This window comes from Taurulus bubalis (genome assembly GCF_910589615.1).
Source record: "Taurulus bubalis genome assembly, chromosome: 9".
Taxonomy (NCBI): domain Eukaryota; kingdom Metazoa; phylum Chordata; class Actinopteri; order Perciformes; family Cottidae; genus Taurulus; species Taurulus bubalis.
The window spans coordinates 641216-656751 of NC_136597.1; the positions used below are offsets into that span (position 1 = coordinate 641216).

The following is a 15536-nucleotide window of genomic DNA, read 5'->3' on the forward strand; positions in this document are numbered from 1 at the left end:
ATGGCTTGATTAAAATTGACAAAAGAATATCAATTATTATGAAGGCTGTATGACATTATTCACATTACAATACTTAAGTCTAACCAAAAAATGAATAGTCCTACATAATGCATATTAGATTTGGTTGGAGAAATATGAATGATGAGTTAAATTAGACAAAGAGGCAGATATTTGATTCAATAGATATTCAATAGCCGGAATACCAATCTTTAATTTATTTAACCAATATCAAAACAGAAAATGAATGAACGGCTATGCTAACGAATTACATTGCACAGTGGATTTATAAATTCAGAAAAAAAACATTTTAAAAGAGAAACATACCTGCATGTGTTTACTCCTGACAAAAGCGCTCACACAAAGGTAAACTCCCTCTTGTGGCCAAATGGGTCAATAACACTCATCTTCAATATGTGCAGAACTACTGGGTTCAGGAGGAAACCTTGCACATGAATGCAAAAACCACATGATGGAAATGCTACTTCTAGGGAGTACAACATTGACTACTGACATCCTTAAACTATGCATCTGGGCATCTCACCAGATGCCACAAATAGTTGTTTTTCTTTGTATTTGATTATTGTTTATTCAAGTGTAAAAATATTGTACATGGTTGTGGCAAGCTGCCACAAAAACTAGTGGCACCTGATGCCTGGTGCCACAGGAAGTGCCTATACGAGGTGCCGGTGCCACGATTAAGTTGTGGCAATGCCACAAAGTTGTGGCAAGCTGCCACAAAAACTAGTGGCACCTCTAGTTGCCACTAGTTGTTGTAGCAAGCTGCCACGTTTTTGAAGTGCCTATACGAGGTGCCGGTGCCACGATTTGAGCTTGGGATTTAAAACATAACATCCTACCTAAAGCCTTAACATATAATCTTGAGAAAATTGTTTCTGAGAATAATCAAAGGTGCTGTATCAGAGTTGTACAAATTATGTTTTCCCAATTCACCTTAAACCACTGAGGCACGGACAGAAGACCTAGAAACGGATATAACAATAATACAAAATAAAAATAATGAATCGCTTCCTGGCCACTGTACCTAAACTACTTATTCTGTATATATCATGTGGGCGTTAAATAGCACGATGCTACTGTGTGTTGCACAAGCCTATTTGAAATCCGATGTGGTTCAAAGAGTGCTCACACAAACACAACATACATGTTTCATGGCAATCTAGAACGAGAGACATTTAAACACAAGTAATACATGTAGAAAATGTGTTTATGTTTAAAGAGAGGGCGAAAGTAAAGACGGTAAGTAAAATAACATGTATTTTTATGTTTTATAATTAACACTTGAAATGATGCAGGCACTTGCAAATGACACGGCAGTACAAGTGTTCATCCAGCTGAGCTCTCTTGTACCTCTGCAGAGAATGTGTTCATTAGTCATGGACCAGCAGTGCTTGTGTGGCAATGTGTGGGAGGGTTGTGGGTTCTGTGAGCGATAAGGTTGGAGTACAGGGGTTAAGAACCTTCAAAGTGCAGGGCCCCTTGTCTGCTTCGGCTTACATGGATCCTGGTTATCTAGATCCTGCCCAACACCTCCTGCTATTATCATTATTATTAGTAATTGTTAGTGTTTTTATTATTATTATTCCGTAGGATTTTTCTTGAAAAATCGAAACTGAAACTGAAACATGCACATTGTGTTTACATAGTAAATAGTTTGTTTTTCTTTTAAGTACATATTTTGAATCAAATGTATAGTAAATATTTTGTTTGAAAACAAAAACTGTTGCACACCCCCATGAAGCTTGGTCTGTAGTATGAAGTCATTTCTCAGTCCCATTTTATCTCAGTCTCTCTCTCATTTTGATGAAAGTAGTGACAGACAACATTTCTACTCATAAAACGATAATACCAAATTTGGTATTAGACATTTATTTACATGTATCTACCATTTGATGCATATATTCCACTGCTTTTGTGAACCTAAGACCTTTGGTAAACCAATTTCCATCACCAAAACAGTTTGTTCACATGAGTAAAGTTATGTTTTCACAAGAGATATGAAGAATTTCAAAAAATCAAGCTTACATTTTTCAGCTTTAGGGCCATATTATCACTTTACACTTGTGCCTTAGGCCAATGGTGCCTCATTAATAGAGAGCTGAGATTGTTCTGCAATGTTTGATGTAACACATGAGTATATATCTCATATGCAGTGTACAACATCCAATGCCCTCTCATTGAGATATTAGATGGTTTAATCACGACTGGACTGATGGGAGAAGATCAATTGAAACTTGAAATAGAAAATCTAAACAGTCACTTTGGATTCAAATTTAAACTCCAAATCACATCTTCAAGGACACATGTGTATGTTCTTCCAAACAATTGACGCTGGTGCATTAAATTGTGAAATACACTTCTGGTGGAGCTTCAGAGTTGAGACGAGGCGTAAATGGACTGTACATGAACAGCGCTTTTCTAGTCTTCTGACCACTAAAGCGGTTTAACACTACATGTCATCAGGGGATACCGTGCAAGGTGACACCTGCCTATCTGTTAGTTTTTCTCTTACTCAGAAAGTTCAAATATTCGAATATTCGCAACGCGTTTGCTGTGAATGCAGCATTAGACTTTGCCATGATTATGAACTTGACTTCCTCATATGCGTTCATGATCATCTCCTGCTCCCCAGTGGAGAAAAAAGAGGCTCTTTCTCTGAGTTTAGTTGCCATTGTAGCGTTTGAAGATCCTGGAATCTGTGCTCAACTATGCTCCCTTTGAAGAGGAGCGTGCACGCGCAATTATCCAGATGACTGTTATGTTTGAATTATGAGACTGTTTGAGAGTGGATCAGCCTTTGAGAAACCGACATATCCTGACGTGTGTGTGTGTGCGTGTGTATATGTATATATATATATATATATATATATATATATATATATATATATATATATATATATATATATATATATATATATATATATATATATATATATATATATAGTATACCAAAAGCCAGCTGCTCACCATCCAGTGTTGAACTCCACATGTGCATCAAACAGAGCAACGACGGGAGCGGAGGCTGCCCTCCATCCGCTGACTCTGGATCTGATCAGTCCTTCCTGCTTGTCATGGCGGACCACCTTGATGAATCCTGGACCGTACTGAATGTTGGTCTCCTCTACAAATCTCTGCAGGTGCTCTTTCAGCTCCACTGGTGAGAGAGTAACACACAAATACACTTGGATGTTAAAAGGAACTCACTGAAGCCGGTTGCAGCATTGGTCTTATTAACAAAGCTAAACAGAAACTCTCTCAGGTTTACAGCACCAAGGAAAAGCAATATGTGTGTGTGTGTGTGTGTGTGTGTGTGTGTGTGTGTGTGTGTGTGTGTGTGTGTGTGAACAATGTAGCTACATTTCTATGAAAAAGATGCAGTACATTCAAAGTTACTGAATTTGAAGGATAATTCTGTTAATTCTGTTAAAACACGTGTTTTGCCCATCTGGCTACTGGCTGATTACACTTTACTAAGACACATTTCATGAACCCCTTGGCATAGCATAGGATACACACCAATTAAACAAAATATGCCCTTGAATAGACAAACACAATGAATTGGCATTAACATGTAGTCTAGAAATAGTGTGGCAGCAAGGGTTCACAAATAGGGTGACCAAGAAAACCTATTCTCACTCCCAGCTTGTCAAATGATAGGACATTTGATCGACTGTGACAGTGAGCCAGGCCTTATTGCCTTTGTATCTGATGTAGCGTATGGCGATCTCTGAGTCAGGAAACAGTTAATCTCTATAAACAGATGTGTCCACATGTAAAACCTGTAAGAAACTGGACAAGATTGTGGTGTTCTGGTTTCCATTTGAAGTTTGATTGGTATTGACCAATCACGTTCAATAAAGCTTTGGTTGAATGCAGGTAAACAGTCCATTTGGAGAGCATGAGATGCAGAAATTAAATCTGGGAACCCTCCGGCTATTGTCTGATGATGATTTAGTGTTTTGGGTTGAAAATGTGTTTGTTGGAAACTGGTGAAACAACTGGTGAAACCATCACGGTCAGACACGTCCTCTCTAAACTCCGACTCCAGTCTTGTTGTCCAGATGCAAATTGGACAACGTTAACAATGAGCAGCACAAAACAAAAAAGTAGTCTTACTACACGGGAACCCCAGGAATACAGCCCCTTGCCCCTTCGCCCCCTTCCCATCGTTGGACTGAAAGCCAATGGGTTTCGAGATTGAAAAACAGCCTCCAAAGACTCAGGGAGAGCACAGATGGACGGGTCAGGGACGATGCCCAACGTACGACAGCATGGGCCTCTTACTGACCTGAACTGTAACTAACCACATATTCCAGGGGTCAGGAATACAGATAGGAATCAACAGAGAAGAAGAGGCTGAATTTTCAATTCAAAATGAAGTGTACATCAATGGATGTGTTATGCTAAAATACAGTATAACAACAGGAAGCTTTCTTTTAACATGCTGATTTTGATCCAGGTACCACAGAAACTGAACCAACAGGAACTGTTCAAACAGATCTGTTAATCTAAAATAACTACAGAGACTTTCTGCGGAGATAGAAATTAGGAGAACTAGTAGCTTCTGTCTTTTACCATAAGTGAGTTTCATATATGCCTTGCACACATTTGGGTAGACAGACAGACCCACAGAAACTCTGACTCACTCAAACAGACTAACCACAGTGGAACAGCGAACACCTTCATTTCCTTGTTGTGATTTCTCTCTGTTGTAATCAGCCTGCAGGCTACGGCTGCTGTCTTCCCTTCTCTATTCATTATTACCATCAGCCTGGATTCTCTAGTCTCTCTGTTTTCCTTTAATGACCCACGTTTGCCACTGACCTGGAAGAAAGATTGTCTCATTTAAAATTGGAGTTGGGAGTATTTGAAAAGCATCTCATCAGACTTATAAAGAATAGTTCACTTTATATAGTTCTGGTAAATCCTTCAGTTTATACCTACATAGTGTAGCGCCCTGAAACATGTTATGTTATATGTCTTGCAGATTTAATACCACTGTGTACATATCTAATAATTTACTTTAAATACGTGTTAATTCATATTTGATGATTCCAATGTTTGAAAACATTACCTACTTGTATACGTACTAACTGAAGGGGAGAAATGTATTGTATTGACCCTTTAGAAGAGAGCGCTGTCGCTTTAAGAGAAGATTTAGAAAAACCTGCTGTATGCAGGCTGAAGGGAAACATGTGCTTGTGTTTCACCATGGGATTAGTTTAATAAAAGTTGCAAAAAGAAGATGAATGTTTTTGTGGATAGTTCTTTTTAAGAGTGCAACATCATTTTGATGTTTTTTCCCGATCCAACCAAGTTTACAGCCGGAAAATGATTTGTGTTTTTTGGAGCTGATGGGATGCCGGTGGACAAGGAGTGGAGCCGAGCTAACTTGTTATGTTACGGACAGGGGTCGGCAACCCGCATGCAGCTCTTCAGCCCCTCTGTTGTGGCTCCCGAGGCTTTGACAAAGAAAATAATATATATATATATATATATATATATATATATATATATATATATATATATATATATATATATATATATATAAATATTATTTGTTTCACAGTAGACAATCTTTCAAAGGGAACACCTCTTATTGGAATTTGAGGTGATAATTTGTCAACAAGGATTTTTTCTTGGTGGAAGATGCATAACATTAGACATGAGACGTTAGACGAGACAAACAACAATCAACAACAACAACAGTGCAATGGGTATTAAATTAAGTATAAAAGAAAGTGCTCAGACAAACAGATAACGTTGATGTAAGTGTATGTTAAAGTGACATGTGTGTTTAAATATGAATTGTGAAGGGATGTGCAGGGGAGTGACCGTTAAGAAATCGTCCTGGGGTGACAGAGTCAGTCAGTGGGGGACCCGGCTCTGTTGATGAGCCCGACTGCCGCCAGGACAAAACTTTTAGTGTGGCGTGATGTCTTGGTCCTGATGGACCTCAGCCTCCTGCCAGAGGGAAGGGACTCCAACAGGCTATGTTATGAGAAGGGTCGGCTCCAACCTTCCTTGCTCGCTTCAGAGTCCTGGAAGCGAACAAGTCCTGGAGGGACGGCAGATTGCACGCTATCAGCTGAGCAGATGATGCGCTGCAGCCTGCCCTTGTCCTTGGCAGTGGCTGCGGTGTACCAGACGATGATGGAGGAGCAGAGGACGGACTCAACGATGGCAGTGTAGAAGTGCACCATCATCATTGTCTTTGGCAGATTGAATTTCTTCAGCTGCCTCAGGAAGAACATCCTCTGCTGGGCCTTCTTAGTGATGGAGATGACCTTAAGTGGGAGCTGATGTTCAGCTCCCACTTAAGGGCCTAGGTTAGGATGGAGTCCAGGAAGCGGAAGGACTTCACAGCGTCAACGGGGGAGTCACACAGGATGAGAGGGGCGGGTGGGGCTGCGTTCTTTCTAAAGTCCACAACCATCTCCACTGTCTTCAGAGCGTTGTGCTCCAGGCTGATTTGACTGCACCAGGTCTCCAGGTGGTCAGTCTCCCACCATGTGAAGCTTTCAAAACAATTCTGCGTATCCCCTCATGCCCCACCTGTAATACCACCAGTGGTGTTTGGTTAGGACATAACTTTTTTTTTGTCTGACCAGTCCAAATCAATGGCTACAATAATATATTATTCGGCCTATTAGCACAGGCTGATCCTTGTTATTGATTTAATGGTTAAAAATTCCCACCAGTCACAAGCATGTTTCCCCCCCTACTCAGATGTGCTAAACTGGTTAATCAGAACATGCCAACCATGTAACACCCTGCCGTTTCTCAATCAGCGTTCTTCTCTGGACTCGTGTTCTCTGGACTCGTGAAACGTCATCAGTCGCGGCCCAAGTACTGTTCCAATTCAAAAGTCCGCTTATCGCCAAGAACGGTGAAAATGCCCGGATGTGACTTGATTCTCCCATTTTACCCAGGATGCATCACAGCAGACTTGAGCGTACTTGAGAGAGCCAATATCCCAGAATGCATTTTGGACCAGCAAACGGGGAACAATGGCAGATGAGAAAACTCATAACTGAAAGTTGACATTCTATAAATACTACCGTTGTTGAGTCACAACATTCAATTTTAGGATGTTTTCAGGCGAGCAGTTAGTTGTTTAAGCATCAAATCTGTGGTCGCTTTCTCAAGAATCGGCCTCCTTAAAAAGATACGAAAGTGTATATATATAATACATATTTATAAACATATAACACATAATATATACAATTATATGTTTATCTATATAAATATATAAAACACATTTATAAACATATTATATCTACATTTATATGTGCATCGGTATAAGTATTTATATAAAATACATATTTATAAACACAATATATATACAATGAGATGTGTATATGTGTGTGTGTGTATATATATATATATATATATATATATATATATATATATATATATATATATATATTTATAACACAATAATATATATATATATATATTTATATACACACAAAAAAAAAAATATATATATATATATATATATATACAATGATATGTGTTTGTCTGTGAAACCAGTACAAAAAGAGCAGGGTTGTCATATTTTGTTTGACTGTAAAAATACTTTACAGTGAAGAATCAGAGTAACCATGACAACAACAGCTGAGGTGGTGACGTCATCAAGTCAGCTGCTGTTCCAATTGCAGAAAGACTGTCCTGCGTCCTCCTGTCTTTGAGAGTCTGGACTCCCAAGTCCAGACTCCAAAAGTTCACAAGTCCGTACTTGTATACTTGGGTATTGAGAAACGGCCCCTGTGTGTTATATGTGTGTGTCATCCCGGTGTTTCCTGATTGGTTATTCCCTTCACCTGTTCTCATTCCAGACTCCTCCCTCCTCGTGTGCCTTCCCCCTGTATGATTGTAAAGCCTCGCTCTAAGTTTTTTCCACCTGTGCCTCGTTGCCAGTCTTCCCCTGTGTATTTAGTCTATGTCTTCCCCTGTGTATTTAGTCTGTGTCGTCCCCTGTGTATTTAGTCTGTGTCGTCCCCTGTGTATTTAGTCTGTCGTCCCCTGTGTATTTAGTCTGTGTGTTCCCCGTGTATTTAGTCTGTGTCGTCCCCTGTGTATTTAGTCTGTGTGTTCCCCGTGTATTTAGTCTGTGTCGTCCCCTGTGTATTTAGTCTGTCGTCCCCTGTGTATTTAGTCTGTGTCTTCCCCGTGTATTTAGTCTGTGTCGTCCCCTGTGTATTTAGTCTGTGTCGTCCCATGTGTATTTAGTCTGTGTCTTCCCTGTGTATTTAGTCTGTGTCTTCCCATGTGTATTTAGTCTGTGTCTTCCCCTGTGTATTTAGTCTGTGTCTTTCCCTTGTCAGTTGCAGGATTGTCTTCTTTGTCTCCCATGTCTGTACGACGCCTTTGAGCTGTAGCTGTAGTTTTCTAGTATTTGTTTCCCATACCACCATCTTTGTGACTTTGTTTAGTAAAATACCTTTTTAATGTAGCCCTCCTGTCTGTTTCCTCTGCTCCCGAGTCTCTGCCTCTCACACTTGGTCGTGACAAACCTAAATGCACCTCACGGTATATATGGCAGCCCACACAGCTGTGTGGGCTGCCATATATACTACACATGTATATATCATGTGATATATGTACTACACCATATACAGCAACTGGCAACAGGGCCTCTAGGTTGAGGGCTCTGCCTTTTCCTGTGTTTATAGAACTGGGGTTACAATAATGTAACCTTCATTCTTACTCACACAGGCTCCACACTCTACTGGACTCTATCAGCCCGGCGAAATGCGCGTTACCCACATCCATAGGCGTCTGTGCATTGACTTTGCATGTAATCTACTCGCGCGAAAAATTCTGAATGCTTTTGGTGAGAACGCACCTTAACTCCAGACTTTGAGACTCTTGTCAGGAGCAAAAAACATCCCCAGTTCTCCCAGTATGAATTCCTCCAGACTCAGGTCTATGTCAGTGATACACCTCCGGTTGAAGTGATGCTGCTTCATGTTTTTCAGTATTTACCTACTGATTAGGTAATCAGAAGAAAAGTTAATTTATATACTGAATCTTTTTGAATTGTACTTTTTGTTTAATTTATTTTGAGTTTGTGGATAAAAGTGGATAGCAATTCAATGTCTCGAGGAGCTCAATAAAAAATAAAAAACTGTAACTCAATTCTTTTCAACTCGTTCAGGGCCCTTCTGCAAAAGCAAGAGCAGCATGCAAACCGCTTCACTCACATTGAAAACAGTACAAAACGCTGCCAATGACAAACGAGCTATCTCTGACCAGGGCCTTAAGCTGCACAGTTGGAAGCTGACGACACGTATTTAGTATTGCATTTATTTAGAATGTGGTCCATTGGGCATTCTGCTGTCATGTGGATGAAGGGACATGTCCCTACCAATATTTTGGGAGGACAGAATTGTCCCTACAATTTTTTTTGCAATCAAATAACGTGGGGTGGCAAGACGCACAGAGGGAAAATGAGAAAGGAGCAGAATCACGTGTTGACTGGCACTGACATTTTCTATTCCATTGTGATCTTCATGCCGTAGTATGTGTACATATTGTAAAACCCTGAGGCAAATTTGTGATTTGGGGCTTTGCAAAATAATTATAATTGAATTTATCTATCCAGGCGGCAAGAATAGGATCCAGCACTGCCTGTAACAGGCAGTGCTGGATCCTATTCTTGGTCTTGATTGGTTCAAGCTGGACTGAGGAAATGAGGCTGGAGCCCCTGTCCTGTGCTATTTTCTCGTTTCTGCAGTGTTTGGTGGCTAGAGGGCTGTTGCATACCACTGTTAAAGTGTAGGCAGGAGCCATTTCTTTCTGCCTCGAGGGTTTTAGGGACAGACCGGTCTCGTAAGGGATCAGGAGACGTTCCCTGTGATGCCTGCCTCCACCTCAGAGTGGGAACTGCCATTGGTGATCAAGGTATTGGTGAAGTTTTGTTGTGTATACTGTATATTGAGTATTTTTTTGTTGCTGCTGTCACAAACAAATTATTTCCAGGGTCATCCTTCAATCAGAGGATCTGCAGTTCGATCCCCGGCTCTGCTAGTCCATGTCGATGTGTCCTTGAGCAACTCACTTAGCCCAAAATTGCTCCCTTAGCTGTGCCTGCGGTGTATGAATGTTAGTTAGACCTGATGGACAGGTGGTTCCTTCATGGTAGCTCCTCCCATCAGTGTGAATGTTAGTTAGTCCTGATGGACAGGTGGTTCCTTCATGGTAGCTCCTCCCATCAGTGTATGAATGTTAGTTAGTCCTGATGGACAGGTGGTTCCTTCATGGTAGCTCCTCCCATCAGTGTATGAATAGATGACTGATGGCATGTAGTGTTAAATTAGAAAAACACTATACAAGTACTGTCCATTTACAGTCAAATCTGGGCCCCTTTTGGGTGTCTAGGACATCTGTATGGCGGCGGCGCGGTTGACACCTCGTCGTTCATTGTATCTCTTCGACATGTCGGGTTCCTTTTCAGGGTCTTTGCTTGCTGGAACAACGCGGGACTTGTGACTAGGTGGGGTGTGTTTTTCACCTGACCTGTTTGCGTGCTCGTGATTGGAGAAGAGTATACCCACAGAGTCTAGTAGAGGGCTCCTCATGTGCTTATAGAACTGGGGTTACAATATTGCAAATTTAGTCATACCCAGTGAAACTAGAGAGACCAATGTCTTCTTTGGGTGTTGTTGAAAGATAAACATTAACAGTTGGCTTCTAATTGGATTATTATCTGCCTGTAAATACAGTACACTTTGTTCCTGAACGTTCCTGTAAAGGCCAAGAGGGGATTGCCTTCAGAGAAAATGTTGTTACGAAGAGAGATATCCGAATGGGATACAACTTTTAATCCCATCTCAAACGATTTGTCCCTGTGGATGGAAGGAGGCGTGAAAGAGTGTAAACTCATTGTTTGAGGCTAAGCTTTGAATTAAGAACGGTGGGCATGCTGTCCACATCTCTATCTGTTGCATCAGAAAGAGGACATGAACATATCATAAGAGTGCAATTACGAGGAAGTGTGATCATTCTTACGGCTGCTGCTGTGGTCGTCTACCAGTATGATCTCTTTGAGCAGTTGCAATGGAGTCCTCTGGATCGCTGTGTGGACGGAGCGCAGTAACACCGACAAGGCCTCATTAACAAAGATGAAGATGACACTAAGCTGAGGAAGATCTGATGAATATGACATGTTTCTGCACCTGGGGGAAAGAGAGAATCAGAGTGAAGGTTAGGTATACCGCCATTACATCTTGATGAATTAATAAATGAGTGGAGCACGCCTCCATCCACTGACTGACCCGTCCGGTCGTAAATCCGGGATTGGCCGGGTGAGGGAGATACGGTCACTAAGGTAGCTATTGTATCCATAGTAACGGAACTTCCTGAGGGCGACCTTCCGACTCTCAGGTCCCATGTCGTGACCCCAGTGCTCGAACAGGGAGGAGGAGGAAGAGGAGGAGGAGGAAGCTGAGTCTGACGAAGATGCAGCGTCTTCACCGCCCTGCTGAGGGGGCTCTGTGGACAAAGAGGGAGAGGTTGATGCACTTTGGAAAGAGTATTTTGAAGAAACATTTTCATCTAGTGTCCAGACCCTGTGCTGTCAGATGAACCTACCTGATGTGGAGCAATTTAATGATCCTTTCAGCCGCAAAAATATATAATACGTAAGTATGCTGTTTGGTTAATAAAGTAATTATTTTTACTGAGAGTATAATAAGAATAATTTCAGCAGCTTCGAGGATAGAACAGACATGTGATGCGCCTTAATGGGGATTTTCTCTGTTATTACAAATAACTCAGGTGGACACTAGGCAAGGCAGGTTTATTTCTATAGCACATTTCAACAAGGCAATTCAATGTGCTTCACATAAAACCATTAAACGCATCAAAACATAATGCAAGAAAAACAGATTTAAAAACAATTTAGAACATTAATTTAAACATAAAAAAGTCAGTAAAACACAAAAAAGCAAAACAATAGAATACAAGTTGCAGTGGAGTTTAAAAAATTAAATGCAGAAGTGAAATGCAGAAATGTAATAATACAGAAAAGTCTTCAATGTGGACTTAAAGAAGCTGAGGGTCTCAGCAACAATTAACTCTCGACAGGAAAAAAGCCAGAGGGGTTTGAAGAGTGCCAAAATAAAAGTACGAACATGATATGCAGCGAGATGTGAGAGAATAAAGGAATTCATCCCTGGGCCTCTCTGAACTCTGTGACCCTGAGCTCCGTCACAGCAGCTTGCTAGCTCGGATCGGCTCAGACACCAAGATGGCTCTTTGTCACAGACATCCTCCGGGCCAACCAGATAGAGAGATCAGTCAGGGTTCAGTCAGGGGTACTCTCTTTACATGTGTTCATGCATTCATTCATGCTCTATGTCTCCTTCTTCTGCTATGTCGTCATTTCAGTAAGAACCGATGGAACCTCCTCCACCCAATCACTTCCTTTCCTCTGTATATCTAGTGCCCAGTCCTCCCATCATCAGATCTTCAGCAAACTCCCTTTACCACTACTATCAGTGTCTGGACTCCAATTCATTATCCAAACCACGGCTATGGTCGAATAGTCCATTTTGGTTAGGAACCTTCCTAACTGAGTGAAATGACCCGAACTAACATCTCCTGCCGTCGCGTCATAGCTACGTCGCTCAGGGAAAGTGGAGTTGTCTTCTCCTAACTCCTCATGAAGTCTCCTTCCCATCTTTCCTTGACCCTGTGATGTTCCCCACAGAGGTTAAGGAAAAGTGCTTAGGGTTAGACGTGAGGAGGTCATTATTTGACTATTCGACCGCAGCTCACTTATCCTATGTGTCCAGTTTATCTCATATATATATATATATATATATATATATATATATATATATATATATATATATATATATATACAGCCCTGTGTGTGGACTCTTTCGGGGGATACATAACGGTCTGTCTGCCTTAAGCTGTTCCTGCTGTAACGCCCGCTCCTCCACATCCATTACCAGCTCGTCTTCACAGAGATCAGCTTCAGCAGCAGAATCATTTCACCTTTTTGAAATGACGCAGACCTAAATGCAGCTAGTTTCCAAAGGCTCACCACGAAATACTCAACATGCAGTATTCAGCTACATCAAATAACAGAGAAATTTTATATTGTGGCCGAAAATATAAAAAACACATCCTGATTGCATTCAGCACTTGTTTTGACAAAGTGAAAGCGTAGATACCCACTATCTACTGACATCCCGTGTCTGGTATGTGGTTTCATCCTCTGTATTAAATCACACAGTGGAATCAGGAATATTCCGTTTATTCAGCCACATTGAGACAAAAGGATGCTCATAACCAGCTTTATATGATCAAGACCTTAAATGGGACATAAGCCCGATTTGCAAAACACTGTGTGGATGTAAAAACATTCAATTAGACCCTCCATGTACGTTCAAGCTGCTCATCACCACATTGAAACACTTGCTGCTGCTTTGCAGGAACCAATCCCAGCAGGCGTTGCACTTGTAACACACACACACACACACACACACACACACTCACACTCACACCCAGATGAGGATTTGAAAGAATTTGTTTTCATGGAGAAAATCTAATTCGCCCTGCAAACCCTGCAAGATTATCTTCCTCCGAAGGTTTTCTGTTTTCCAATATTTAAAGAGGCAAAAGGGAAAACACAGGCAATGCATTTTCCTTCTGTTACGACAAAGTCCCTTCAAATCACACGGCTGCTTCTTCAATATCTGAGCAAGCGAAGAGAAAAAGTGCTTTTTCAATCTGTTTGATTACCACAAGCATTCTCTCACAACATGTTTGCAAAAGGTTGTGCTGCTCCCACCGCGGCAAACAGTGAGCCCACCTGCACGTCCTCTCAGTGAATGAAGTGTTTACAGTGTACACCAAGTTTTTGTGGTGCTGATTTTTAGGGTACAATGACACACACTGACACACATTCAGGTGGATCTTATGTCTCAGTCCTCCCAGGGTCCGGACCCTAATCTCACTAGTGTCCCACCAAGTTAGCCTGAGCTCACTGGAAACAGCTAGCACTCCACTCAATGAGCGGGAGCATTGATTTAAAAGTTAATAAGGATGTGACTACAAGTTGTGACCACAGGTGATCAAAACTAATCTGGGAAATCCCAGTAAAGACCTTGTATTTTCTCGTCTGTACACAATAATACTTCTGGTTGAAAGGAATGCATGAATTAGATCCAGAGAAAAGTAATCTCTTCTAAAGGCCACAGCAGAAAGCAGGCTTGAAAAGGGGGGCAACAAAATAATGTGTTCTTCATGCAATTTTACGGAAAGTCTTACGATAATGAATATAACAAGATGGAGCAGATGAGGACACATCTGAAGGCAACAACACACATGTTGATGTATCAAAAGAAGGCCGGCTGCAAAAGTGTTAACTCCAGGAGTTTCAGCCCAAAAAGGTTACTGCCAGCATAAGCAACATAGTTATATGAAATATATGATATGGTATTCAAACCTGCTGCAACAATTATAGCGTGCAGTATTTTTCAAATACAATTGCTTTCCAGCATCCCTCACTTAAATATACATAAGCATGTGCTGATTTAAAATATACATCAAAACAGATTGAAATGTACTGTATCTTTTTCTTAACAAGACATTTGCATGTGGCAGCCTGTTGGCTCAAACAGAACAACATGGTGGACGTCTGGAGGCATAATCAGAGGAACAGAACGGCATGCATGTTCTCTAAGAAAGACCGGCTGAGACCTTGGGAGGAACACGTGTTACGGTGCTTCAGGACGCCAGTTCGTACGCAGCAGGGAGAGCTGAGAATTACTAGCTTCACATCTACTCTCTCTCCAGTTTAGAGTTATATAGTGCTATTGATGAAGTGGATCTCGCTCAAAATAGTGTGATTTATATGCGGCAATGAGTTCTTTAAAGTTAGAGTATTGTTGGGTCTTTTACTTTTTTTTTCATGCAGATCAAAGACGTGTTCGGAACCGGGGGAGAGTGAAATTAGCGATGGAAGAAACTCAGTAAATAACAAAGTCCAATAGTGTGGTTAACATTGTAACCCTTGATTTGTACATTGTGAAACAGTAGCAGTTAAGATAAGTACATGTATAACGTAATGCAAACTATGGATGTAATGCCATTCGACAGTCGAGAGACGACAGGAAATGAGGCGAGAGAGCGAGCGATGGGGACGGACTTATCCTCTCCGGTTCATTAGCATCTGAACCAATGTCAAAGGGTTGCTTCGCTTTGAAGGCTCACAAACCCCAACAGCTAGAAACCAAAGATAGTTTTACAATAAGAATAACTAACTACGCGTTGGCTTCTTTGGAGCCACTTGGCCTGTAAGGAGTTGGCTCAGTCCTTTTGTTCTGAGAGCCTTTCCAAAATGTATTTCTCCTTTAAGTATTCAGCGGTCTCTTCAAAGTTTGCCAAAACTATAATTTTAAAACTCACAATGGGCTTATTGGTTCTCACATCATAAGAGTACTAATTTAGTCAAACACATCACATCACAATTGTGCACCAAACTAAAGTACTTCAGA

General features: G+C 41.0%; 1 protein-coding gene across 1 annotated transcript in view; it reads right to left on the minus strand.

Annotated features, from left to right (window-relative positions):
• LOC306741973 (polypeptide N-acetylgalactosaminyltransferase 18-like) overlaps positions 1-15536 on the minus strand; it is a gene marked incomplete at both ends in the record, with an annotated part of 74253 nt that overhangs the window by 30984 nt on the left and 27733 nt on the right. The window contains 3 exons of the mRNA XM_079224313.1: positions 2986-3172; positions 11035-11201; positions 11301-11517. Coding sequence (XP_079080439.1) covers positions 2986-3172; positions 11035-11201; positions 11301-11517 — 571 coding nt within the window. The remainder of the gene's footprint in view (positions 1-2985; positions 3173-11034; positions 11202-11300; positions 11518-15536) is intronic.